Source organism: Notamacropus eugenii, chromosome 7, assembly GCF_028372415.1.
Source record: "Notamacropus eugenii isolate mMacEug1 chromosome 7, mMacEug1.pri_v2, whole genome shotgun sequence".
NCBI classification, from domain to species: domain Eukaryota; kingdom Metazoa; phylum Chordata; class Mammalia; order Diprotodontia; family Macropodidae; genus Notamacropus; species Notamacropus eugenii.
In genome coordinates this window covers 14,511,763-14,538,379 of record NC_092878.1, presented here as the reverse complement: position 1 = coordinate 14,538,379, position 26,617 = coordinate 14,511,763, and the positions used below count along the sequence as shown (strand labels likewise).

The window sequence follows — 26,617 nt, the reverse complement described above, 5'->3', positions numbered from 1 at the left end:
GTTTACATTCCTACATGGAAAGACAATATTTGTAACTCTTGAAACATTTCAGTATCTGGGTACTGGGTGGGATTACACATGCACACACGCTCACATACATAGAGACAGAGTGCACAGAGTGAATTGAATAGGATGGGATCATATCTTTAAAACAAAATGAAATCAAGCAGTGAGAGAGAAATATATTGGGAGGAGATAGGAAGAAATTGAATGGGGCAGGTTATCTCTCATAAAAGAGGCAATCAAAAGACTCATTAGTGGAGGGATAAAGAGGGGAGGTGAGAGAAAAACATGAAGTCTACTCTCATCACATTCCACTAAAGAAAAGAATAAAGTGCACACTCATTTTGGTAGGAAAACCTATCTCACAATACAGGAAAGTGGGGGATAAGGGGACAAGCAGGGTGGGGGGGATGATAGAAGGGAGGGCATGAGGAGGAGAGTGCAATTCGAGGTCGACACTCATGGGGAGGGATAGGATCAAAAGAGAATAGAAGTAATGGGGGACAGGATAGGATGGAGGGAAATATAGTTAGTCCTATACAACACAACTATTATGGAAGTCATTTGCAAAACTACACAGATATGGCCTATATTGAATTGCTTGCCTTCCAAAGGGGAGGGGTGGGGAGGGAGGGAGGAAGAGAAGTTGGAACTCAAAGTGTTAGGATCAACTGTCGAGTAATGTTCTTGCCACTAGGAAATAAGAAAAACAGGTAAAGGGGTATAGAAAGCTATCTGCCCCTACAGGACAAAAGAGAAGATGGAAACAAGGGCAGTGAGGGATGATAGAAGAGAGAGCAAATTGGTCATAGGGGCAATTAGAATGCTTGGTGTTTGGGGGGGAGGGGATAAAAGGGGAGAAAATTTGTAACCCAAAATTTTGTGAAAATGAATGTTAAAAGTTAAATAAATAAATTTAATAATATAAAAAAAAAAAAAGAAAATAAATGTGAAAAGTTAAATAAATAAATTAAAAAAAAAAAAAGAAAATGGACTTCAGTTTGCACTCTGATTCTATTACCTCTCTCTCCAGACATGGCTAGCAAAGACTTGGAACATGGAAGATGATTAATAAATATTTATTGAATTGATCTGAAAAAGTTAATGAGGGTAGTGACTATGTGAGAGCAGAGGAAGGGATTAATATAAGAGTTACCAAGGCAAAAATAGATGAAACAGACTGGTTAAATTGTAATGAAATCTATATCGAAGAGAAACAAACAGGCAAAAGTATAAGAATTTGCAAAGCGGTTGTCATCAAAGCTATTTGATGTAGAGAAAAATAGAGAACTGGAACAATAGATTACTAGATAGCCAATCACACACACGTGTCTTTCATGTATCATTTGAAAAATCATTTGCTTATTTGTAAATAAACTTTAAAAATCAAAATTACATGTAAATCTCGCATTCCTTCAACATCAAAGAGCATAAAATCTGCCATGTGACCTCAGTCGGATCACAAAAACTCTCTGAGCTGTTATTAGTTGACAAAAGTTATATTTATTAAGCAAAATAACTATATGAAAATATTAAGTGTACAATTAAATTATCAATTAAATATTAATTAAAATAATCACAAAGCTTAATAATTAAATAATGCCAACTATTTCTGATCACAGGTAATTCTAGACTAAATCACTGCCCTTTATGAATGAATTACTGAATTGGTACCTTAAAGGAATGGAGCTTTTAGCAAAATATTTGGCAAACTGTCATGCTATTTTTCACAGGATGGATAAATTTGGTTTGATGATGGCATAGTTGGTTTATTCAGAACTGTTTAAACCGTCTGACCAAAATGAAATACATAAGTAAATGAAATAAATTGCCGTTTGATTTCAAAGGAGGTCTCCAGTGACAAATCCCTGAAAAGGGATTATTTAACTTTTGAAGACTTCTAGTGAGGTTGAAACCTCTACTTCCTTAGATACCTATCTCTAATTTGAGAAATTTAAATTGTCGGGATAATTTTTGCTGTCACTAAGTCTAAATTGCCTTTTTGCACTGTTTACTTATTACTTCAAGTTCTGCCGTCTGGAACCATACAGAACAAATCTAATGCCTCAGTATTACATTATCATGCTTCAAGAACACAAAGAAAGTTATAATCTCCCCCAGTGTTTTCTCAGGCTTCACTTCTCCCTTCCCACACTTCGCTCCACCCCTCCCAAATATTAATATCTCTTGTCTTTCACCTTATTCTTCCAAAGCCCCTTCTCATCCCGGGGATACTCTCTAGGTTATTAGTATCATTTCTAAAGTGTGGAACCCAAATCTGAGTTTCATACTCCAGATGGGCTATGACCAGGGTAGAATATAGTGGGATTATGATCTTCATGGTCCCAAACACTGGATGACTTTGAAATTTAGATTATCAGATTATTGGGCTGTCTTACTACACTCTTACTTCTTACTATCCTATAGTCCAATAAAACCCCAGAGTTACCAACTATTACAAATTAAAACTGGGTGGTTGGCAATAATCCGAATTTGGCTTTTAGTCCTAGTGCAAAATCATTTCTTTTAGTCTGCTAATGATTACCATATTGTATTGGCATAAAAATTGCTCCTGTGGAATTAACTGTTCTCTTTAACACAATTTTACATAATCATAAATTGTCATAGAATGAAAAAGTGCATCATGGTTGGGGGGGGTGGTGTCTTTATTAGGAGTAAAGGAATCCAGGTCCTTGAGACTACCTTGGGCAAATAGTCTCTGAGGGTCTCAGTTTCATCATCTGTGAAGTGAAGTTTTGGACATGACTTGTGAGGTTCTTTTCACACCTAAATCTATGACCTCATGATTTCTTCCAAGTCTTTCCATTTGCAAATGAGAAACCTGAGAGTCAGAGAAGTTGCGAATTTCCTAAGATTGCACAGGAAATGTTAGAGTCAGGATCCAAACCCAGGTCACTTGTGTGTGTATCCTGCTTCTTCCCTTCAAACCACCATGTGAAGGTCATTTAGTTTATCTTCATCCTGCTTTCTTCCTCTCAGCCATATGTGTCAAGCCAAGGGATGAGCAGTCAGAGTACAAGTATGTGAACCTCATTGTGAGCCACAGTCTGATTTAACTTTTCCCTGATGATGCAGAGGATAGTTTGAGGGAATGAGTGATGCCCTGGGGATTTGTGTCAAGATATAGGGAAGTGGCTGTATCTGATTATAAAGTGATAAGGGGAAGAAGGCAGTGTAAAACTTGAATATCTCATTTACTTGGAAGAATTTTCATTCTTCTCTGTACTTTCCTTAGTGCATTCTTCATCTCTTTGTTCCTGAGGCTGTAGATTAGGGGATTCACAAGTGGGGTACACACTGAATAAAACAATGTGACAATCTTTTGTGTTGTGGTTACATGTCCTGATGTTGGAGTGATATACATAAACAAGACAATTCCAAAGAACAGAGAGACCACAGTCAGGTGGGATCCACAAGTGGAGAAAGCCTTCTTTCTGCCAGCTGCTGAAGGGACTCTTAATACAGCTCTGAACACCAGGGTATAGGATCCAAGGATGAAAGGAAAAGTGAGGAATATGGCAAGAGAGGGCATAATAGAAAAAGAAAGTTCAATTCCTGGGGCATGAATGCATGTCAAAGCCATCAAGGGGCCTGGATCACAGACAAAGTGATCAATGACATTTGGGCCACAGAAAGGCAATTGAGACAACAAATAGATAGGGATGGGAAAGCAGAGGAAGCCTGTCACCCAGCAGAAGAGAACTAGCTTGTTACAGAAACAACCTGTCATGATTGTGGGGTAGTGCAGAGGTTGACAAATGCCCAGGTACCTATCAAAAGCCATAAGAGAGAGAATGGATGCCTCACTGACACCTGTGGAAAAGAAAAAGTAGAACTGGAGGAAGCAGGCAGCAAAGGAGATGGTCTTGGTCTCAGACAGGAAATTGGCCAACATGTTAGGAACAGTGGCGCTAACATAGCAGATTTCTAAGAAAGAGAAATTGGCCAGCAGTATGTACATAGGGGTGTGGAGCTGGTGATCCAACCTTACTGCCCAGATGATGGACCCATTCTCCATGAGGGTCAGGACATAGGTCAGAGAGAAGACTGCAAAGAGGAGGATCTGCATGTCTCTGGGGCAGGGGAAGCTTAGGAGGATGAATTCAGTCACTTTGTTTGCTTCTGATATGTTCAAGACTGTTAGACCTGTGGAGAGGATAGAAGCAAGTGTGAAAGCCTGTCTTACTTCCTATTTCTCATTTTTCCCCAGTTTCAAAATCTTTAATGATACTCCTTGTTCTAAAATTCTCTGATTTTGTGGTTTTGTATACATCAGTTTAGAAGTGTTAGCAATAGAACTTCTCCTGACTAAATTTTTAACTAAATTTTCAGTTCAGTATGAACTGAAATACACAGAGTTTTGCAATCTGGCTCCAGATTCTAGTCTTTCCATAATAAAGAAAAACAAGCAGTTATTAGTTGCTTTTTATGTGTCAAACACTGTACTGAGCTTCTGGTGTACAAAGAAAGATAAAAACAATATCTGATATCAAAGATCTCACGTTCTATTGGGGAAAATACTCCACTCAAAGTAAATCACTCACTATTCTTGGATGATTACTGCATTGTCCAATTTCTGTACTTTTGTTCACATCATTCTCTATATAATATGAATAATAACAATCTCTACCTCCAGTTCACATTCTATTGTTACCATGAAATTGTCCTTCTATCACCCCATTATTAAGTCATTCAACTTCTCTAAACCTTACCTATAAAATAGGAACAAGATGCCTATAGTTTCTGACTCACTGATTTGCTGTGAAGACCAAGTTAGATGGTATGTGAATATATACTATTGCAAATATATGTTTATGAGTTTGGAATCATTTAAGTGCTTTAAAAAGTAATTTTTTTTAATCAGGTAGGAAAGAAGGAATCATTTAATACTGTCTCAGCTTGACTTCTCTCTTTTGTTAAATCACATGATTCATCTTCTTGTCTGTGTGTTGCCTTCCAGTTAGAATGTGAGCTCCCTAAGAGAGAAAATTTTATTTTTCTAGTTGTATCTCCAGCACCTAGCGTGGTGTTTTGCTTATAGTAATCACTTAATAAATGCTTCATTCTTTAATTCAATATTTTTCATAAGACTCTTGAGTGACTCAAATGAGGAAATATTTATATTAATAAATCTTAACATTCTATATGAATGTTAACTTTATGTATAACTTTATTCTTAATGATGATAGCATTTAAAAAGCAGTTATTAAAGATATACTATATGCAATGCTTGATGCTTTGATAGGTGACCAATGGCAGTGTCATGTATAGACCCTAGCTTACTTGGAGTTCACTTGGAGCCCTGGAGCTCACAATAGTGGCTATGATATGATATAAACACCTGAAAAAAAGATTACCAACAGTAGTAATACAAAACATTCTAAACTTACCACCAAGTAACAGGTCATACTTTGTCTTAATCATCCAGATAGCAGAGTACATAGAACACCTGATGTAGAATCAGGAAAATTCAAATTCAGTCCTGACTCAGACACTGAATAGTTGCGTCGTCTTGTCTTTAACCTTTCTTAGCCTCAGTTTCCTCATTTGTAAAATGGAAATAATAACAGCACTTACTTTAGAGAATTATTATTAGGAGTAAATGAGTTATTGTGTGAAGCACTTTGCAAACTTGAACACACTCTATCAATGCGATGATGATGATGAAGATGATTGCTGAGATCTGAACTTGCATTTCTCCATAGACACTTTTGGAAATGTGAATCTGCCCTCATCTCAGTCCGTTAAAGCCAATTTTACTCCTGATTATTCTTAAGATACATAACATGATTCTAAGGACACTAATTAATCACCGATGTCTTTATTAGAAAATGTACTTGAAATTTCAACTAGTAATGCTAAGAATCTCTGCTAAACATTGAGTGTAAAAATATTATTTCTATGGGATCTTAGCTTTTATAATGTATTTTCTTCAGAACTGACCTAGAAGGTAGTGTGGGCAGACATTATTCACTCCTTTTTACCTATGAGAAACTGGGGCTCAGAAAGGCAAAATAACTTGACCAAGATCATATAATCAAGTAAATATCAGATTTGGGATTTCATCTCACAACTCCTGACTCCAAGTCCAGTGTTCTTTTCTCTTCACCATATGGCAGTGTGATCATTCTGTCAGCTTACATAAAATTATGACGTCAAGGAGTAATCTCAGTGCACCCAGTGATTTATAGGAAATTTCAGACCCCAGTATCTGGTTCAGGATAATTTTAGTCAGTGGAGATTTTCAGGGGTTGTTACACTGTTATTAGGCTTTCCTTTTAATCTCTGAGCAATGTTGGACCAGAGAAATAGAACAAGTAGGTTCTAAAAAATTTAATGCAAAAGGGTGAGTAAATGGGACCCAGGACACTATAGGGGTTAGAACAAGGATAAGGTTAAATGACAAAACAAAAAGAAAGGGAAAAAAGGTATTGGGAAAATACCAGCTAGAAGTGTCCCTTTCAGAGGTTAATTTACAAGCCAGTGTTACTTACCAACAGGTTGTCTTTGAGGATCTGGACAGCTTTCTCTGAAAGAGTGCTTTGCCCACTGTTCTGCCATGGAATTGGTTGATGCAAATAAGTGGCAGGGCTTCACTGCTTTAGAACTCCAGGTCTTATTACTTTTTCTTAGAGGTACTTTTCAAATCTGTATTTTCAGTAAAAGTGTGATCAGTAATCCTATTTTGGGGGGTCTTTAAGATGTCTAATGAAACAAGATAGACTGAATCTAAGCATTCTATATTAATCCTTTCACCTCTCTAATTCCTATGGTGCTTTGTTCTTGCCTTTATAGCAAACATGATCCTTTTCAGGTTCATTTTTTATCGTTGTTTGTTCATAGCCACACAGTGAAGAGGCAGAAGTAGCTGCCAGAGAAAACATTTAGAAAATCATTTGAGGTCTTCTGTGTTTTATGTCCCTCCTTTCTCAGATCCAGGTAAGGAAGGCACCTGTGTAGATGTCCTTGGGTCTGCATTGAGAGGCAGATAGAACCTGAGTGCATATGATGTCCTAGGCAACTAGCTGTTAGGGAGAAGAATGGTAAGAGATTCAGTGATTGTCTCAAGAATTGCTGAATTGTGTGCCATAGGACCAAGACTTATTATGGAAGTCAGGAAAGGGTAGAGTAGCCCTGGGAAAGGCTGAAATTCTCTCATGAAGTCTACAAGCTTGACTCTACTAATTATATTAATCATTTTCCTTCCCTTGGGAGCTGATTAATTTTGGGGAACCAAATTCCCTCATTTTCTTGAAATTCTCAGAACAGAATATGTTTTGACTTAATTGGAAATACATATTACTGTTCTTTGAATATGTAGGTGGTTTGGCTTTGTAAGCTGAGGAGTAACCCCATTATTTTCTTTTCCTTCTTTTCTCTCACTCACATGTCATATTTTTATCTAGGTTTGGGTCTTCCATTATGTCTTCATGATAATGTCCTGGAAAGTGAGAATCATTAGGTCTTAGTAACAATGGAACAGCTCTTGTAATTGGGAAGAGCTAGGTTTTTAATCCTCTCTGGGACCATTAGGCAAACCACTTTATTTTTGTCTGCCTTGGTTTCTACATCTCTGAAAAGGAAGTGTGAGGTGACCTTGTATTTTGTACAACTAAAACTGTAAAAATGTGTGCTTCCCCCCCACCCTTTTCTTTCAGCTATGAGACAGATCAGTGACGTGGATTCAGGTCTCACCTCTGACTCTTCCTGATTAGTATTGTAACAATGAGTGAGTACTTTAAGTTCTCCAAGTTCATTTCCTCACCTGTAAAATGGGTATAATAATAGCATTAATACCTACCTCATAGGGTTGTCGTGAAGCTTACATGCAATCATGTATGTAAAATATTAATAATATGTACCATCTATAAATGACTTCAAAATTTTCAAAGAACAATGCAAACATTAGGCAGCTAGGTGTCTCAGTGGATAGAGTGCTAGGCCTAGAGGTAGGAAAACCTGAGTTCAAATCTGTCCTCAGATACATCCTAGCTATGTGGCCCTGGGCAAATCACTTAACCTCTGTTTGCCTTAATCCACTGGAGAAAAGAATGGCAGAATACTCCATTATCTTTGCCAAGAAAACCTCATAGTCAGTATTAGAGCAATATGGTCCATGGGGTCACAAACAATTTCAACTGAGCAACAATTTCAACTGAGCAAATATTGTCTTATTTTATACTCACAATAGTCATGACATATAGATGTTATTATTTTCCCCATTGTAAATATGAGGAAACTGAGGTAGACAGAGATTAAGTGACTTATCCAGGAGTAGACAACTAGGTCTATTGTGCAAGGCTGTAGTGGGACTCAGTTCTTCCTGAATCTAGGTCTAAGGGTTGATCTCTCCTGCCACTGAGATGCCTCTAAGGACTATAAAATCCCAGTTGCTGGAAGGTAGATGGAATAGTAGATAATAGGTTTGACTGGAAATCAGGAATCCCTAACTGAATTCACATCTCACCTCAGACACTATGTTCCCCTTTTCAAGGCACTTAATTTCTTTGACCCTCAGTTTCCTCCCCTGGGAAATGGGGTAGAATAAATCTTTATGAAATAAAATGTGATATGAAAAGTGCTTCTGAAACCACAGGCCAGTTAGTATTATTACTATCATTGTTATTCATAGCCATATTATTCCCTTTTCAATAGTTTTCTTGTGAACCTTGTACATATTAGGTGCTCAATAAATACTTATTGAATCAAATTGTTTTGGGTGTAAATTTGCCAATCATCTTGGGCCCTTGATAAGCATAACTTAGAGAAATAAAGAGAGGACAAATATCGTCATACTCTGACCTGTAGTGACCATTTGGGGAGTATTGGTCACATCATTTTAGAAAAGCTATTCATAAGCTGAAAAACATCCAGCACAGTGCGAGCAGGATGGAGAAAGCTCTTGACTTCATTCCATGTGAGTGTCAGTTGAAAAAACAAGGGAAATTATTCCTAGGGGAGACAATGCTGGTTGGGGGCAAATAGGAAGGATAAACAGCAGTTGTATTTAAGGAAAGGAATAAATAATGTTTATACAATGTAAGTGGTTTATTAGCATATTTGAAGTCTAGTTATTAGATGTAGGTTTATTTGGCTAGTGCAACTTTTAAGGTTCATTCATAATCAGGCTACTCCCACCTCTGCCCCCAGACACCCAATCTAATCCAAGAAGAACTTAATAAGCACCAAGTACGTGCAAGGAACTGTGGTAACAATCAGACATGGAAAGGGAAAGATAAAAAGAAACAGTCTCATGCATAGAAGGAGTGTATATTCCCTTGGGATTGTACAATAGAGATGTATAAGGCATATTCAATTTGGCAGAGTAGTCTAAAGCAATATTGTCTTGTGCCATCACCATACATCCTTCACAAAGATCTAGAAAATTTGCAGATTGAATTTTGATTGGGAAATCCAATAAAACACAGCGGGTTATTTTTCCAACACAAATTGGTTCTGCTGACCCTAGATATGGGGTCTGGACAGAAGTGTGCCAGAGGAAGTCTATTCCAGTCCCCAACAATAAAAGATGGCTGAAATTGGGCACTGTGTATGAAAAAGTTCCTGGACAGGAAGAGATCACAAGGGATCCTTGAACTTGTGAGGGTATAGAACAGATGCCTCCTGGAAGTTTTGTCACTCACTACCCACTTTGGGGGCAGATATCCATGGAGGAATGAAAAGAAGACCTGTACCTAGATGTGGAGGAAAAGAGTGGTTGCAATCACATGTCTTAGCCATCTACTGAGTGAAGAATAAGTTCAGATACCAAGAATAGATTTGTGACTGATCAAAAAAGCAGAAAAGGGTCTCAATTCTAGCCTCTAGTCCATCAGCATGGAAACCCTCAGTAGAATAACTAGGCCTGGAATCTCATAGTAAAGGGAAGACTGAGGTCAAGTTGTTCTGAAATTGTAGAGTCACTTAGCAGGATAGTAGTGGTTTAACAGAGCAGAAGTCCACTGAAACTTCTAGTGAGGAACAAGCCAACAGATACAAGTCTGGCACAAGAAATTGAAAAATTCAGACCAGGAGGGCAATAAGCACATTTTTCCTGGATCGCATCACTTTGGGAACATTGAGAACTTACAGGTCTTCATTCTGAGCTATGAAAGAAGCCAAAGGATGGTAGAGCTCACACTAGACATTCCCCTTAGAACTATGAGGAGCGCAGCTCTTATATAAAGTTCAAAATCAAGAAATAGACTAGAAAAGTGAAAAAAAAAAAGCAATGAAGAGGCACACCATATAGAGTTATTATAACTAGCACTTATATAGTACCCATTATTCGCCAGGCACTGTACTAAATATTTTACAAGTATAATCTCATTTGATCCTCTCAGTAACCCTGGAGGGTAGGTGCTGTTTTCATCTTCATTTTATAGATGAGGAAACTGAGGTAGAAGTTAAATTACTTTTCCAGGTTCCCATAGCTAGAAAGGGTCCAAAAGAAGATTTGGACTCAAGTCTCCCTGATTCCAGGCTCAACACTCTATTCACTGCACAACCTAGTTACCTTTTATGTGACAGAAAAGCTAATAGAGAATGACTTCAAAGTATCTATAAACAAAACATGAGAGAAAAATTCGACTTGGGTACAACTTCAATGAGAATTCCTGAAAGAGATAAAGCAAATGTTCAAAAACAGAGCTAAATATCAGTTTACAAACCAAATGAGAGTGGTCCCGGAAAAACAGGGGAAGGGAGAAAGGAGAACTAAAAGCATAAACAAGGGGAAAGAGGATGGGGGAAAAGACACAAATAGTAATTATAACTGTGAATGTGAATGGGATAAACTCTCCCATAAAATGGAGACGAATAGCAGAATGGATTAAAAGTCATAATCCAACAGTATGTTGTTTATAAGAAACACATTTAAAAAGGGGAGATACACATAGAGTAAAGGTAAAAGGTTGGAGCAGAATTCATTAGGCTTCAGTTGATGTAAAAAAAACAGGGGTAGCAATCCTAATCTCAGACTAAGAAAAACCAGAAATAGGTCCAATGAAAAGAGATAAGGAAGGAAACTATATCGTACTGAAAGGTACCATAGACAATGAAACAATTTGATTACTAAACACATGCTCCAAGTGGTGTAGCATCCAAATTCTTAGAGAAGAAGTTAAGGGAGTTACAGGAAGAAATAGACAGCAAAACTATACTAGTGGGGGACCTCAACCTTCCCCTCTCTGAACTTCATAAATCTAACCTCAAAATAAACAAGAAAGAAGTTAAGGAGGTGAAGAGATAAGCTCACCTTATTCATTTCAATACTTACTCAATATTCTCCAGAGATTTCTGATACTCTAATCTTCCAAAAAAATCTATTCAGATCCTTTACTTATTTTTGGACATATATGAATTACTTTAACCTTCAGTTCATTTTATTTCAAGCAGTAGTCTATAAACACGAGAGAACTGATTTCATTACTTAGCAATTTTTTTAAGGTAAGACAGGTTTTATTCATTCCAGAAAACAACAATAGCAAACTAAAATAACAAAAACAAATGACAGAAAACTTTCACCTGAGGATGTGAATAGAGAACATATCTTCTCTAAGGTACATTTGCCTCCCAGATACCTATATAATATTTTCAATATCTCTGTATTTGAGCTCCGCAACAGAAAATGTTCATGATTTTTAGTCATGAGACTTTCTCTCCAAAAAGGGTTTCTTACCCCAGGAACTTATATAATTCTTCAGACTTATGGTAATAATATGGGACTGAGGCTCCTCTGCAAAGGTAAAGTACTCAGGAATGTTAGGAAATCAAGTAACCTATCCTTCTGATGAACTCCATGTCAAGGGAACTAAACAGCACCTCATAATTATAGTACCTTCTTGACTTAAATTTCTATCCAAAAGGAAAGCCCTTAGCTTTACTACAGTGTTAACCATCTCCTCCAGATCTTCACATCACAGAATCAGTATAGGGAAAGATTCTAGTTTTTTGCTTTAAATTATGATTTTTATTGCTTCTTTGCTTCCCCTCCTGATTAGTTGTGGAACTCATTGACTAGCTAGGGTGTCCAAATCATGTGGCTATATACAATTCTCCCCAGGGAACCAAGATTTCACATATTTGCAAAAGTTTTGTTCTCTTTTCCTAACTTTGTTTTTCTCTCTACTTCATTTTTTTCTTCATCATTATACTTATTTACCTTAATTTTGTTTCCCTCTTCTGAAGTGTTTGCAAATGTAATATTTCTGATAACTTCTTTTTTTAGCAAGAATGTCTCAAGTGACTTCCTTCCTGTAGGATGGACTACTCTCCCTTCTATTAGGATTATTGGCTTTGCTCTTCCAGTAGATATGTAGCTAATATTTTTTACTAAGTGAGCACTATGTATCAGGTACTTGCCAAACTCTGAGAATACAAACATATGCAAAATTGATTACCCTCCAAGAGTCTACTTTCTAATGGGATATATTACACATTTCTAGGTACCCATGTAGCAGCACAATGAAAAAATGCCAGAGAGTCAGAAGTGGTGCCATCAGAGAAGTGAGCATGGATTATCTAGGCTTTTCCTCAATAGTGGTCCAAGACACAATTCAGAGGAAGGACTTTTAGGTGGATGCATATTTCATATGAGATCACTGTTCAGTGAGTGATATCATGTGAGTGATATTTTTCTTTCTCCAAGAAGTATGCTGAATAACACAATTATTTTCTCTCTAAAATGTCAGATCCCTAAACTCTCAAATTTGGGAATTCTCAAAGTTAAGATTACCCATTAGGTGAACTGAAAAGTTCATGGTTCCCAGGAAATCTCTCTTGTCTTTCTAAAAAACTAGATTCTGAGATAATGTCATGTAAGGAACTCAAATACCACTCTTTTATCCACCTACAGGAATTTGGCATTCAAGAAATTGCCTATGAGCTACCACTCTAGTTTTATTGGACATGTATGTGTTTGCCTCTGTCATGTTTTACAGAAAACCTATCAGTGCCAGTGTTCCTGCCGTCTTTCAAGCTACAAAAGTTCCCTTTTCCCTCTTACAATCTCTCTTCTCAGTGTCCTTGCAAGCACAAACAAATGTCATGTTTTCTCAAGGCAGCAGCCATTTTCAGTTCTTGGGAATGAAGAGATTGGGACTGCACAGGCTTTCTTGCCTTCGTCCCCTAAAACCTGTCCATTTTGCTACGTTAGCCTGTCTTCTCTATGGGGAAAGACAAAAGGAACATATGACAGAGAATCAAACTGATCTGGCAGCTCCTTTTCCTTGACACCAGGGAGGGATGGATCCTTGAACAAAAGTTTATTCTTTCAGTCCCAGAAAGTCAGTAGTACTGGAGGGAATCTTGGTCACTGAAAAGCCAATCAATGACTCTTTATCTTCTCGGCAAAGGAGTTGTTGGTGTACTGTGTTCATGCCCACATTTTCCATGGAGAGGTTCCACTGAGATGTCTCCAAAGAAAGATTTATAGTCTGTAAAATCTCATGAGGTATACTGTGTAAGTCATTAAACTGACCAAGGAATCTTCTCTACATTATCCTTGATGAGACACTAGTGGTAAATTTAATAGATTCCAAAATGAAACCCATTCCATTTTGGAGTAGCTCTAATTGCTGGGAAGTTTCTTCACTTTAGATTTGAGTCCTAAAGCAAAACAAGAATAACTTCCAAACAATTAAAATTACACAAAAGTGGAATGGGTGACCCCCAAGGCTGTCAAGGATATTGTAGAGTTTATACCTATTTTAATAGGTGTTGGAGTAAATTACTTCTAGATTCTCTTTCAACTCTGACTATATGCCATTTTCAGCATATGTATTTTTATCTATATTATGTTCCCCTAATAGTCTACAAGCTACATGGAAGTATGGACTATGCTTTATCTGTACTTTGTCCCTCTGTTATTAACTTGTGTACTACTAGTATTCACCATAATATGTATTTACTAAGTGCATAGTGAATTCTGTTGAAATTGAAGGAATATAGTGGTATTTATCATCAGGAAAGAATTAAAAAAGAATCAATGATATCATTATCATTTTCAAGAAAATCAAATATGTTTTTACCGGGAGCTAAGCATTATTTTAGGTAGATAAATGAGTTGAGCCATTGTTTGTGAGCTCACATTCTCCAGTAGAACATATTCATCTTCTGCTATTAGCCCCCTTTTCCTTTGTCAATCACTGGAAACATACATGAAGGTTTCGAATTTAATGAAGGAAATAAGATGAAGAAAGACAAGATATTAGATAGCACTGATGATGTATTTTCTTCTTTATTGCAGACTATGCTATGCAGTTAGATGAGTAACCCTGTAGAATTGATTTATCAGGATCTATAACTCGGGCAGATATTAACTGAATAATGAGTAAGACTAAGGGCTGAAGGGCCAAAGAGAGAAAAGTGGACATCTTTTGGGAAATTGTGAAATGCTTTTAATGATTCTAAACTTCTCATGGGAACAAAGGTTCTCCTCCCTTTAAAAATCATCGCTCTCCTTGACATTCCCTGAACATGATTCTCTAACTCTTATTTTCATATGTTTGCAGTGACTGACTCCACTCCCCTTGCCCTATATTACGAATGCTCTCAAACTTTTTTGTTTGAAGTCAGAATCTCCAACTTCCTTTGAAACTCAGTTCAAAGGTTAACTTCTGCAGGAAGCATCTGTCTTCTAGTGTCCTCAGCTGCTGGAGACTCCCCACTAAGTTTACCTTCTATATACTCTGAATATATTTTGTATATACATATTAATTTACATGCTGTCTTCCCATTAGTTTGTAAGTTGTTTGAGGGCACATGCTTTTATTTTGTCTTTCATTATAGTCCCAAAACTTAGCATAGTTCATAGCACCTACTATGTGCTTAATCAATGGTTATAGTCTAATTGTACTACATACATGTGAATCATGAGATATCATAACCTCTGAAGAATAAAACCTGAGGGTCACTTCACTTGAGTAAGATATGACCCTTTACCAAAAGAGAATTTCACAAAGAAAGTAGCATGAAATATGCCATCAGAGTGATGTCCAAACATAGTTTGGACCATGCTCTGTATGCTCTATTAGTACTCATGAAATGCCATGAAAACTGGAGGAAGGTGCTTAGATTGTTTAGTAGACAGCCTGCAGAGAATGTGGATAAAAATCACAGAAGATGAGCTTCTAGCCCAATAAAGGGATAAAAGTATCATAAATGTAGAGCCGGAAGGAATAAATGGCTCAATTTAGTTTAGAATTTAGTTTTCTTGAGGAACAAACCAAAGCTCAAGGAGGTTAAATGACTTACCAAAGATAGGAGTAAATATCACAGGTAGAATTAGAATTCATCTCCTCTGATTCTGCAACCAATACTCTTTCCATTGCACAAGTCTTCCCTAATGAAATGAAACAACGCCTCTCGAAACACTTTGAAAAATAACTTTAGTTCTTGAGGCTTATACTTCATGGAATATGAAGAGATACAATGTTACCGGGTTTGTTCACTGTATGTCTCCATACTTTTGTCTAATTTCATCTCTGATTGTGAACCTCACTATGAGTCTGTTTCAGTGTGAATCTTACTTAGTTCTTGTCCATGTTTCTGCTTTTCCATTTCTTGATGTATATGCTTTTGTCTTAGACTTCCTCTATCATGAATAAACCTTAAAAGCATCATTCTAGTTTACTGCATTATTAATTTGTTTCTTACCATGTTCTGTTATTGTTATGCTGTTTCTGTTCACTTCACTCTGAATCAGTTCATATAAATCTTCTGAAGTTTCTCTAAAACCATTTCATTGTATTTGAAACACCTTTTCCCCTAGACATTCTCTCACACTCACCCAGAAAACATAACATTTGATAGGCAAGATTCCTCTCTATAAATAGCAAAACTGAAACCAAGAATAGAGAAAAGAATTCCTTGAAATAATGAAACCATTCAATGTACAAATAACCTGTATCTTTTCCAAACAATCTTCTTCTCTATTCCTCTTAAATACCAACCAAATAAATCTGATGAAAAAGGAAAATGATGACTATTTGGGAAAACTGGAAAAATTGGCACATACATGCACTGTAGGTGAAGCTGTAAATCGATCCACCTATTATGAAAAACAATTTGAACTGTGCCAAAAAGATAACACCCTACTAGGCCTACAACACAAAGAGATCAAAGAAAGAAGAAAAAAGATCCACATGTGCAAAAAATGTATAGTAGCTCTTTTGTAGGAGTGAAGAATGAGGTAGTTGGTGTCCATTATTGGGCAATGGCTGAACAAATGATGGTATATTTATGCATGGAATTTATTGTGTTGTATGAAATGATTAATGAAATGGTTTCTAGAGAAACTTCAGAACATTTGTATGAATTGATTCAGAGTGAAGTTAGCAGAAACAGTACATCAATAATAGAACATGATATCAACAACAAATTTGAAAGACTCTTTACAATGCAATGAGCATCCAAAATTTCAGAGGACCAATGATGAACGATACTACCTACCTCCTGACAGAAGAGTGATGTATGTAGGTTGGAAACTGAAATATATAAGTTTTTTGAGATGACCAATGTGGGGAATTAGTTTTTCTTGAATGTGCATATCTATCTCATGGGGAGGAGGTGAAAGGGAGGAAATTATATTGTTATATACATGCGCACACACACACACACACATCAGCTAGAGAAGAAACAAAAAACTTACTTTTTGGAGGCTGATGAATTCTGGACTGAGTATAGGCTCACTGTGTTTGACCTGGAAGCATGTCTAATGCAGGCATAGAGCCTAGACCTGTGATTTCACTGGTACAGGGTACTTTTGGGTGAGGAAACTTTCCACAGTTGCAGGTTGGCACCTTTTCTACTATTTACAGCCATAGAGAGTGTCCTAGATCCCTGGGAGATTAAATGACTTGCCCACATCATTATAGGTAGTATGCATGAGAAATCAGGTCTTCCTAGTTTCAAGACCAATTCTCTATCACTTTGTCACAATACCTTTATATCAACAAATCTTACCAATTACAACTTGTATGAATGCGATTCAGGCCCTGTGTCAGGGAGAGCAGTGTGGTGGAACCTTGAAATGGAACATTTATTTTTATAGATAAAGAAAATGAGGGCCAGGAAAATTAAAAGACGTTCCAAGGGTCACATAGCTAATGAGTTTTAGAAGCATGATTTAAATTCAGGTATTTCTTATTCTAAGTCTAGTTCATTATCCAATATCCACTTAGTCACTACACCAGCTTAACTGTATGCAGCAGACACTAATCTTATGGAGGACTAAATCCTGAATTCACAGTTGTGTGTGAAGGAATGGCGCCTGATTGGGGATAAGATAAGAGATCAGGCAAAGACTCTAGGGAAATCAACTAAAGATCTATCATGTCCTGTGGATGGTTTTTATTCTCATCTAGACTTTTCTTAGAGCAGTTTTCATTTCCTTATTAAGTAGTCTGGAGATCAGGGGATTCACCAGTGGAGTTACTACTGAGTAAAATAAAGTGAAAATTTTCTGTGATCCAACAGCATTTCCAGAGTTGGGCCTGATGTGCCTGACCATGAGGGTCTCATAGAACAGAGAGACCACAATCAGGTGTGAGCCACATGTGGAGAACGCCTTCTTCCAGCCAGCTGCTGAAGGAGCTTTCAAGACAGCTTTGAATACTAGGGAAAAGGATACAAGAACGAAAGGGAAGGTGACATAGATGAGGAGACAATTGAAGATACAACATAAAAGTTCCATTTCTGGGGTAGGGGCACAAGACAGAGATAGCAGGGGTCCTGGGTCACAGACAAAGTGATCAATAATATTTAGACCACAGAAAGGTAATTGAGTCATGAAACAAATTGGAGCTGGAAAGTAGAGGAGGCCACACACCCAGAGGAATGGTAGTTTGATGCAAAAATGTCCTGTCATGATTGTGAGGCAGTGCAGTAGCTGACAAATGGCCAGGTACCTATCAAAAGCCATGAGGGATAGGAAGAAGGTCTCAGTGGCACCTGTGGAAAAGAGGAAGTAGAACTGCAGAAAACAGGCAGTGAAGGAGATGGTCTTGGTCTCAGAGAGGAAATTGCCAACATGTTAGGAACTGTGGTGTTAAGGTAGCTGATTTCCAAGAAGGAGAAGTTGGCCAGCAGGAGGTACATGGGACTGTGGAGCTGGTGATCCAACCTCACTACAGAGATGATGGACCTTTTTCCCATCAAGGTCAGGACATAGGTCAGAAAGAATACTCCACAGAGGAGTATCTGTATCACCCTCTGGGAAGAAAAACTCAGAAGGATGAACTCAGTCACTCTGTTTCCTCCTGATATGTTCATGGCTCCTGACCCTATGCAAGAGATAGACATGACCATGACATAGACTACCTTATTTCTTGTATCTCATGGATTCCCCAATTTAGAAAAATTGTTATTAAGGCCTATCCCGTTTCTAAAACTATTATGACTATGGTTTTAATGCCATTGTTTTGACAAAAACTTATAGGAGCATTTTTCATTTATTTGTATGTACAACGGGTTATTATACAGAACTGAAATAATAGATTTCCATAGTCTAGCTTCCATTTCCCATTCCAGTCAAATCTCATACTGATGCTACTATCAAAATAGATTATTATACTTTATCACTCAATGAACTACAATGAAGCATTCCACTTCTTTCCTCAAATCTGTATCACAACCTCCAGCTGAAATTACCTTCTGTCTTTTCTTTTTATTAGTTTTTATTATAAAATTAACATCAATAGTCAAAAATGTAACAAATTCCAAAGTGAAGCATCCTGATTTTGACATGGAAAAGTACAGTATTATTCAAAGATATATTTCACTGAAATGACTTGCAAAGTGTTTCACATACATTATTTTATTTTTAGGAAAGTATTCATAACCACAATATGACTTTTTCAGGATCACATAGCAAATACGTGGATGATTAAAGATTTGTACCCAGCCCTCATTGACTTTAAGTCTCACTCAATATCTACTGTACCATGATGTATCTTTAAAAATAACAGATATTTGTGCTGTTGCTCATATATAATATTCCATTTTTTCTCTCTGCCTTTGCAGTGTCTGTCCCCTGTGTTTGAAATATACTTCTTTCTCATGTTCACCTTACAGAATTGCTAGGTTCCTGCAGAGATCAGCTGAAATACTATTGACTACCTCAGATCTCCTGATCCCCATGATTTCCTAGAGTCTTCCTCCCCAAAATTACATGCTATTCATTTTTTTAATCTAATTTTCCATGTGCATGTTGTCCAATATAATATAAGCTTCTAGGGGGCAGAGACTTTTATTCTGTCTTTATATTCATGGTGCCTAGAGCAGTCTTTGGAACATAGCAAGTATTTAATATATACCAGTTGTTGGATTGAATGACAGTAAATAAAGAAACATGAACAGTCAGTAGAGTGCTAGACTTTCAGCCACAAAGAATTGGGTTCTAATAGCATATCTGATTTTGGTCAAATTTTTTAAATTTTGTGTTCCACATTACAGGCATCAACACCCTGGCTTCTGTTTTCATCTTCAGGCATTCTCCAGTGCTTTGGAAGCCATCCTTACTTCAAGTTCTGCCTCTCGATCGCAGTGTTTCAGGGGACACTGACAAAACTGCCACTGGACTATAAACCCCCATGCCATACCTCCCCGTTTTTGTCTGCTATGAGTGAGATCTTACTGGGCCTCAGACACAAAATTACATATTACCATAAATTTGCATCTTGATTTAAACATTCTAATGCCCTTCATACCTCAAAAAAGACTTTTTTCCAAGAAATATAGAGTTTTGCACAGTGCCTAGAACAAAATGTTTAATGAGTCAGAGGTGGGACTTGAACCCAAATCATTGATCTGTCTCATAGCTCAAAGAAAAGGGAGAAGAGCACAGACTTTTAAAATATTTTAGGTACACAAAGTGCTATATTAAAATTATTTAATTTAAATCTATTAACACTTTAAGGAAAGGTCACCTCACACTCCCTTTTCAGAGATGTGGAAACCAAGGCAGAGGGCAATAAAAAAGGTTTTTGTAGGATCATCCAGCCCACAAGGGTCCCAGGGAGGATTAAAAACCTAACTCTTCCTAATTACAAGAACTGCTCCATTGCTACTATGACACAATGGTTCTCACTTTCCAGGACATTATCATGAATACATAATGGAATATCCAAACTTAGAGCCCTAGAGTCCAGATGAAAATGTGACGAGAGTGAGAGACAAGAAGGAAACAATTGGGGCTTCTCCTCAGATTACAAAGCCAAACCACTCACCTATTTTAAGAGCAGCGATATATATTTTCAACTAAGTCTGAATATATTCTGCTCTGAGAATTGTAAGAAAATAAAGAAAAGTTGGTTCCCCAAAACTAATTACCTCCCAAGAGAAGGAAAAAGTTTAATATAATTAATACAGTCAAGCTTGTAGACTTTATGGGAGAATTTCAACCTTTCCCAGGGCTATTCTGCCCTTGCCTGACTTTCATAATAGGTCTTGCTCCTATGGCACACCATTCAGTGACTCTTGAGACAATCATTGAATCTCTTACCATTCTTCTCCCTAGCACCTTGTTGCCTAGCACATCATATGCTCATCATATGCCTCTCAATGCAGACCCAAGGACATCTACACAGGAGTCTTCCTTATCTAGATCTGAAAAAGCAAGAACATAAAACACAGAAGATCTCAAATGGGGTTCTAAAGGTTATCTCTTGCCTCTGCCTCTGCCTCTCTACTGTGTGGTTGTGAATAAACAATGATAAAATATGACCTAAAAAGGCTCATCTTTGAATTTGAGAGGGAGAAATGAATCATATAGAATGATTAGATTCAGTTGATCTTGTTTCATTAAACATCTTAAAAGCTCCCCAAAATAGAATAATTGATCAATCCTTTATTGAAAATATAGATTTGGAAAATACTTATCAGAAAAAGTAATAAGGCCTGGAGTTCTAAAGCAATGAAGACTACCTACCATATCGATTCCATGGCAGAACAGTGGGCAAACCATTCCATCAGAGGCATCCATCCAGATCCTCAAAGGCAACCTCTTGGTAAGTAACACGGTTTTGTAAATTAGTTGCTGAAAGGAATACTTTTTATTTTCTCAATACCTTTTCTTTTTTTTCTTTCTTTTTGCTTTTTTATTCAACCTTTTACTTGTTCTAACCCCTTCTAGTGTCTTGGGTCACATTTACTCACCCTTCCCCATTAAATTTTTCTTACAACCTTCCTGTTCTAATTCTCTGTACCAAGGTTGCCCAGGGCTTAAAAGGAAAGCCTAGTCAGTGGTAAAATTTAAGAACCCCAGAAAATCTACCCAGACCAAAATTATCCTGAATCAGAATTTTTCTCCTAAAATTTCCTGAGTGTATTGAGATCACTCTTAGAGGTCATAATTTGATGTAAGCTGAGAGAATAACAATATTGCCATATGGTGTAGTGAAAAGAGCACTGGACCTGGAGTCAGAAGATGTGAGATGAAATCCCATAAGTAATTAAAAATTTAGAATCAGGAGAAGTTCTATTGTTAAACATTCTAAATTGGTGTACACAAAACCACAGAATCAGAGAGTTTTAGAGTAAAGAACAGCATTAATATTACTTAAACTGGGAAAAAATGAGAAATAGAAAATAAGGCAGCCTGTCATGGTTACTTCTATCCTCTCCACAGGTCTAATAGTCTTAAACACATCAGAAGCAAGCAAAGTGACTGAATTCATCCTCTTAAGTTTCCCCTGCCCCAGGGAGATGCAGATCCTCCTCTTTGCAGTCTTCTCTCTGACCTATGTCCTGACCCTGATGGGGAATGGGTCCATCATCTGGGCAGTAAGGTTGGATCACCAGCTCCACACCCCTATGTACATACTGCTGGCCAACTTCTCTTTCTTAGAAATCTGCTACGTTAACACCACGGTTCCTAACATGTTGGCCAATTTCCTCTCTGAGACCAAGACCATCTCCTTCACTGCCTGTTTCCTCCAGTTCTACTTTTTCTTTTCCACAGGTGTCACTGAGCCATTCTTTCTGTCTCTCATGGCTTTTGATAGGTATATGGCCATTTGTCAACCTCTACACTACCCCACAATCATGACGGGTCGTTTCTGTGTAAAGCTAGTTCTCTTCTGCTGGGTGACAGGCTTCCTCTGCTTTCCCATCCCTATCTATTTGTTGTCTCGATTGCCTTTCTGTGGCCTAAATGTCATTGATCACTTTATCTGTGATCCAGGCCCCTTGATGGCTTTGACATGCATCCATGCCCCAGGAATTGAACTTTCTTTTTCTATTATACCCTCTCTTGCCATCTTCCTCACTTTCCCTTTCATCCTTGGATCCTATACGTTGGTGTTCAGAGCTGTATTAAGAGTCCCTTCAGCAGATGGCAGAAAGAAGGCTTTCTCCACTTGTGGATCCCACCTGACTGTGGTCTCTCTGTTCTTTGGAACTGTTTTGGTCATGTATATTACCCCAGCATCAGGACATATAACCACAATACAAAAGATTATCACATTGTTTTATTCAGTCTTTACCCCACTTTTGAATCCCCTAATCTACAGTCTCAGGAATAAAGAGATGAAGGCTGCCCTAAGAAAAGCACAGATGAGCATGAAAATTCTTCCAAATAAATGAGATATTTAGACTTTTAAACTGCCTTACTCACCTTCTCCTAATCACTTCCCAGTCAGACGCAGCCACTTCCCTACATCTTGACACACACACCCAGGACATCACCTTGAAATTATCCTCTGCCTCATCAGGGAAAAGTTAAATCAGGCTATGGCTCACAGGTTCACATACTTGTATGCTGACTGCTAAGTCATTACTGAGATGAAGAAAGCAGTATAAAAAAAAAACTAAATGATCCTCACCTGGTCGTTTGATGGGAAGAATGCAGGATATGAACTCAAAAGATCTGAGTTTGGATCCTGATTCTAACATTTCCTATACAACCTTAGGCAATTCACAACCTCTCTGACTCTCAGTTTCCTCATCTGTAATTTGAAGCACCTGGAAGAAATCATGTGGTCATAGATTTAGATGTGAAAAGGACCTCACAAATCATGTCCAAAAATTTCATTTCATAGATGATGAAACTGAGACCCTCAGAGAGTATTTGCACAAGATAGTCTCAAGGACCTGGATTCCTTTGCTCCTAATAAAGATATGTCCCAATAACCATCATGCATTTCTTCATTCTATGACAATTTGACATTATATAAAATTGTGTTAAAGAGAGCATATAATTCCATGAGAACAATTTTTATGCCAATACAATCCTGCAATGCTCAGCAGACTCAAAGACATGATTCTTCACTATGACTCAGAGTCAAATTAAGATTGTTGCCAACCACCCAGTTTTAATTTGTGATGAGTGGTAACTCTGGGGTTTTATTGGACTATAGGATAGTAGGAGGTAAGAGTGTAATAAGACAGCCCAATAGTCTGATAATCTACATTTCAAAGTCATTCAGTGTCTGGGACTATGAAGATCATAATTCTATTATATTCTGCCCTGGTCACAGCCCATCTGGAGCAGGAAGCTCAGATTTGGGTTCCACACTTTAGAAATGATACTGATAAGCTAGAGAGTATCTCCAGGATGGGAAGGGGCTTTGGAAGAATAAGGTGAAAGACTGAGATATTACAGGAGAGGGGTGGAGGGAAGGGTGGGAAAGGAGAAATGATGCCTAGGAAAACATATGTGGAAATCATAACTTTCTTTGAGTTCTTGAAGCATGATAATGTAATAATGATGCATTAGACTTGTTCCATATGGTTCTAGAGGGCAGAACTTGGAGCCATAAGGAAACAGTGCAAAAAGGCAATTTAGACTTAGCAATAGGAAAAAATTTTCTAACAATTCAAATTTCACAAATTAGAGTAGGGTATGTAAGAAAGTAGAGGAATTGACCTCTCTAGATGTCTTCAAATGTTAAATAATCCCTTGCCAAGGATGCACCACTAAAGACTTCCTTCCAAATCAAACAGCAACTTATTTCATTTTCTTATTTATTTCATTTGGGTCTAACTGTTTAAACAGTTCTGAATCAACCTATCATCAAACCAAATAGATCTACCTTATCAAAAATAGCATGACACTTTGCCAAATGTTTTGTTAAAAACTCCATTCCTCTAAGGTACCAACTCAATAATTGATTCATAAAGGGAAGTAATTTAGTGTAAAATTATTTGTCCTTTGATAAGAGTTGGCATTGTTTTTTATTAAGCATTGTAATTATTTTAATTAATTTTTAATTCAAAATTAATTGTATAATTAATACCTTTATGTAACTGTTGTGATTAATAAATGTAATTTTTATCAAATAATAGCAGCTCTGAGAGTGTTTTGTGATTTCACTGAGGTCACATAGCAAATTATATGCTCTTTGATGTTGGAGCTAAAAATGTTAATAAGGAACACAAGATTTGTGTGTAGTTTTGATTTTTAAAACTTATTTTGAGGTCTCATTACAGATAGATACATGCTTTTTCAAATGATACATGAGAGATACGTGTGTGTGTGTGTATGTGTGTGTGTGTGATTGTCTATCTAGTCATCTATTGTTCCATATCTCTGTCTTTTCTTTACATCGGATAGCTTTGATGGTATCCACATTGGAATATTTTAATGGATTGGAGAGCAAGATCATGTTCACATGCTTTCTTATGCTTTTGCCTTTCTGTTTCTCTTCCATATAGATTTCATTACAATTTTAACCAGTTTGTTTCATCTATTGTTACCTTGGTAACTTTCATATCATCCCTTTCTCTTCTCTCACACTGTCACTAGCCTCATTAACTTTTTCAAGTCTAGGCAATAAATGTTTATTAATCATCTTCCACATGCCAAGCCCTTTGCTAGCTAGCCATGTCTAGTGACAGAGGTAACAGAATCAGAGTGCAAACTGAAGCACTTTTTCTTTTCCTTCTTTCTTTTTTACATTGTTCCTTATCTCTTTTTTTCAGCCATGGCTAATGTAGGTATTTGTTTTGTATGACTGTATGCATTTGCAATGTTTTGTTTTTCTTACCTTCTCAGTGGTTGGGGCAGTGGAGGGAGGGAAAGAATTCAGAACTGAAAATGAAATAAAATTGAATTTTTATAAAGGAATCTAATGGAGGAAACAACATTTAAGCAATACAAGATATGTGTGTGTGTGTGTGTGTGTGTATAAGAAAACTGGAGACTATCGCAAAGGGAAGGCACTACTATTAAAGCTGGACAGTTTCTTATAGAAGATGTGAATTCTTTGTTCTTGTTCATCTATTGCACTTGTATCCAGCTCTTCTTGACCCAACCTGAGATTTTCTTGGAAAAGATACTAGAGTTGTTTGCCATTTCTTTCTCCAGCTCAGATGAAGAAACTGAGGCAAAGAAGGTTAAGTGACTTGCCCAGGGTCACATTACTAGTAAATGTCTGAGGATGGATTAGAATTCAAGAAGATAAGTCCAACACTCTATCTACTGTGCTACCTAGCAGCTCAGATTTTTATCAACAGCTTTCTAATAACTCCCTAGTTCTTCTGGTATAAAATGCATTCTCTTCAGCTTGGTCTTTAAAATCTTTCACTACCTTTCTCCATTCTACTTTTTTAGATAAGTTTTGCATTGCTTCCCTTCACACAGAGTCCAGCCATTCTGGCATAGGGTATTCCCTTTCCCTCTTCCAGATAAGATGGCTCAGTGGATAGAACACTGTGCAAGGACTCAAGACCGCCTGTCTTCACATCTAGCCTCAGACACTTATTAGCTATGTGACTGGGTAAGTCACTTCACCACTGTTTGTCTTAATCCATTGGAGAAAGAAGTGGCAAACCACTCCAGTGCCTTTGCCAAGAAAACTCCATGGACAGTTTGCTTCATGGAATCACGAAAAATCAGACATGACTGAATAACAAAGATGTCTATCCTTGGAATGGGTTGTCTCCTCGTCTCTGTCTCTTAGAACCTCTCTCTTTCTTGCAGTCATGACTCTTGTTCAAACACTGTTCTTCCTCAAATAATCAGATATATGCACATCTATTGCACAATACCAATAGAATATAAGCCCCTTCAATGCATAGGACCATTTTTTTCTTCATTTCTCTATCCTTGTTTCCTAACACCCTGCCTTAAACATTTTTTTATTTAATTTTGACCTTAAGAAATAAAGCAATTATTTCCATAACACAGAACAGAAAAGGGTGACTTCAAATGAAACTGCAAATCTATTATGTACAACTTGCTATTTCTTTTAAATATATAGTGAAGTTATCTTTCTTAAGTTGCTTCCTTTTTTTCCCTCCTCCCTCCCCCAGTTATGGCTACCGATAGGTAGATAAATAGATACATAGATAGATAGATAGATAGACAGACCAACTGAAAGACATATATGTGTGTGTGTGTGTTTGTGTAAAATCATTCCATTCATACTTCTAATTATCAGTTCTTTCTCAGGATGCAGATAGTATCTTCCCTCCTAGGTCCTTTTAGTTAATCTGAGTATATCTAATAGTCAAAAATGACTTGGTCATTCAAAGTTGCTCTTAACACAATATTGTCATTATTATATATAAAACATTCTCTTGATTGCTCATTTCACTCTTCATTGTTTCCTCTAAATCTATCCATGTTTTTTTCTAAAATCAATCAGTTCAT

The 26,617-nt window shown here is 37.2% G+C and overlaps 2 protein-coding genes and 1 pseudogene across 3 annotated transcripts; 1 reads left to right on the top strand and 2 right to left on the bottom strand.

Moving 5' to 3' along the window:
* Nucleotides 1–3,121: 3,121 nt before the first annotated feature.
* Nucleotides 3,122–6,981, bottom strand: LOC140514937 (olfactory receptor 11G2-like). Its single transcript, XM_072625452.1, has 2 exons — nt 6,872–6,981; nt 3,122–4,134 (listed from the first exon to the last, which is right to left on the bottom strand). The coding sequence occupies exons 1-2, from the start codon at nt 6,906–6,908 to the stop codon at nt 3,215–3,217; spliced, it is 957 nt and encodes a 318-aa protein (XP_072481553.1). The 5' UTR covers nt 6,909–6,981; the 3' UTR covers nt 3,122–3,214.
* A 6,129-nt stretch (nt 6,982–13,110) lies between these two features.
* Nucleotides 13,111–22,608, top strand: LOC140514936 (olfactory receptor 11G2-like). 2 transcript variants are annotated; one of them, XM_072625451.1, is made up of 2 exons: nt 13,111–13,147; nt 21,689–22,608. In XM_072625451.1, exons 1-2 carry the CDS (start codon nt 13,111–13,113, stop codon nt 22,606–22,608), a joined length of 957 nt encoding a protein of 318 aa, XP_072481552.1. The 2 variants fall into 2 exon arrangements, with proteins under 2 accessions (XP_072481552.1, XP_072481551.1); XM_072625450.1 differs by lacking the exon at nt 13,111–13,147 and having other exon boundaries at nt 21,628–22,608.
* LOC140513879 (olfactory receptor 11H6-like) lies at nt 17,357–18,333 on the bottom strand (annotated as a pseudogene).
* Nucleotides 22,609–26,617: the final 4,009 nt, after the last annotated feature.

Coding starts and splice junctions, on each gene's coding strand:
- LOC140514937 (XM_072625452.1), bottom strand. CDS start 6,908: ATGTTTTCTCTGGCAGCTACTTCTGCCTCTTCACTGT. Junction 4,135..6,871: donor TACTTCTGCCTCTTCACTGT/GTGGCTATGAAC, acceptor AAGCAAACAAAG/TGACTGAATTCATCCTCCTA.
- LOC140514936 (XM_072625450.1), top strand. CDS start 21,628: ATGGTTACTTCTATCCTCTCCACAGGTCTAATAGTCTTAAACACATCA.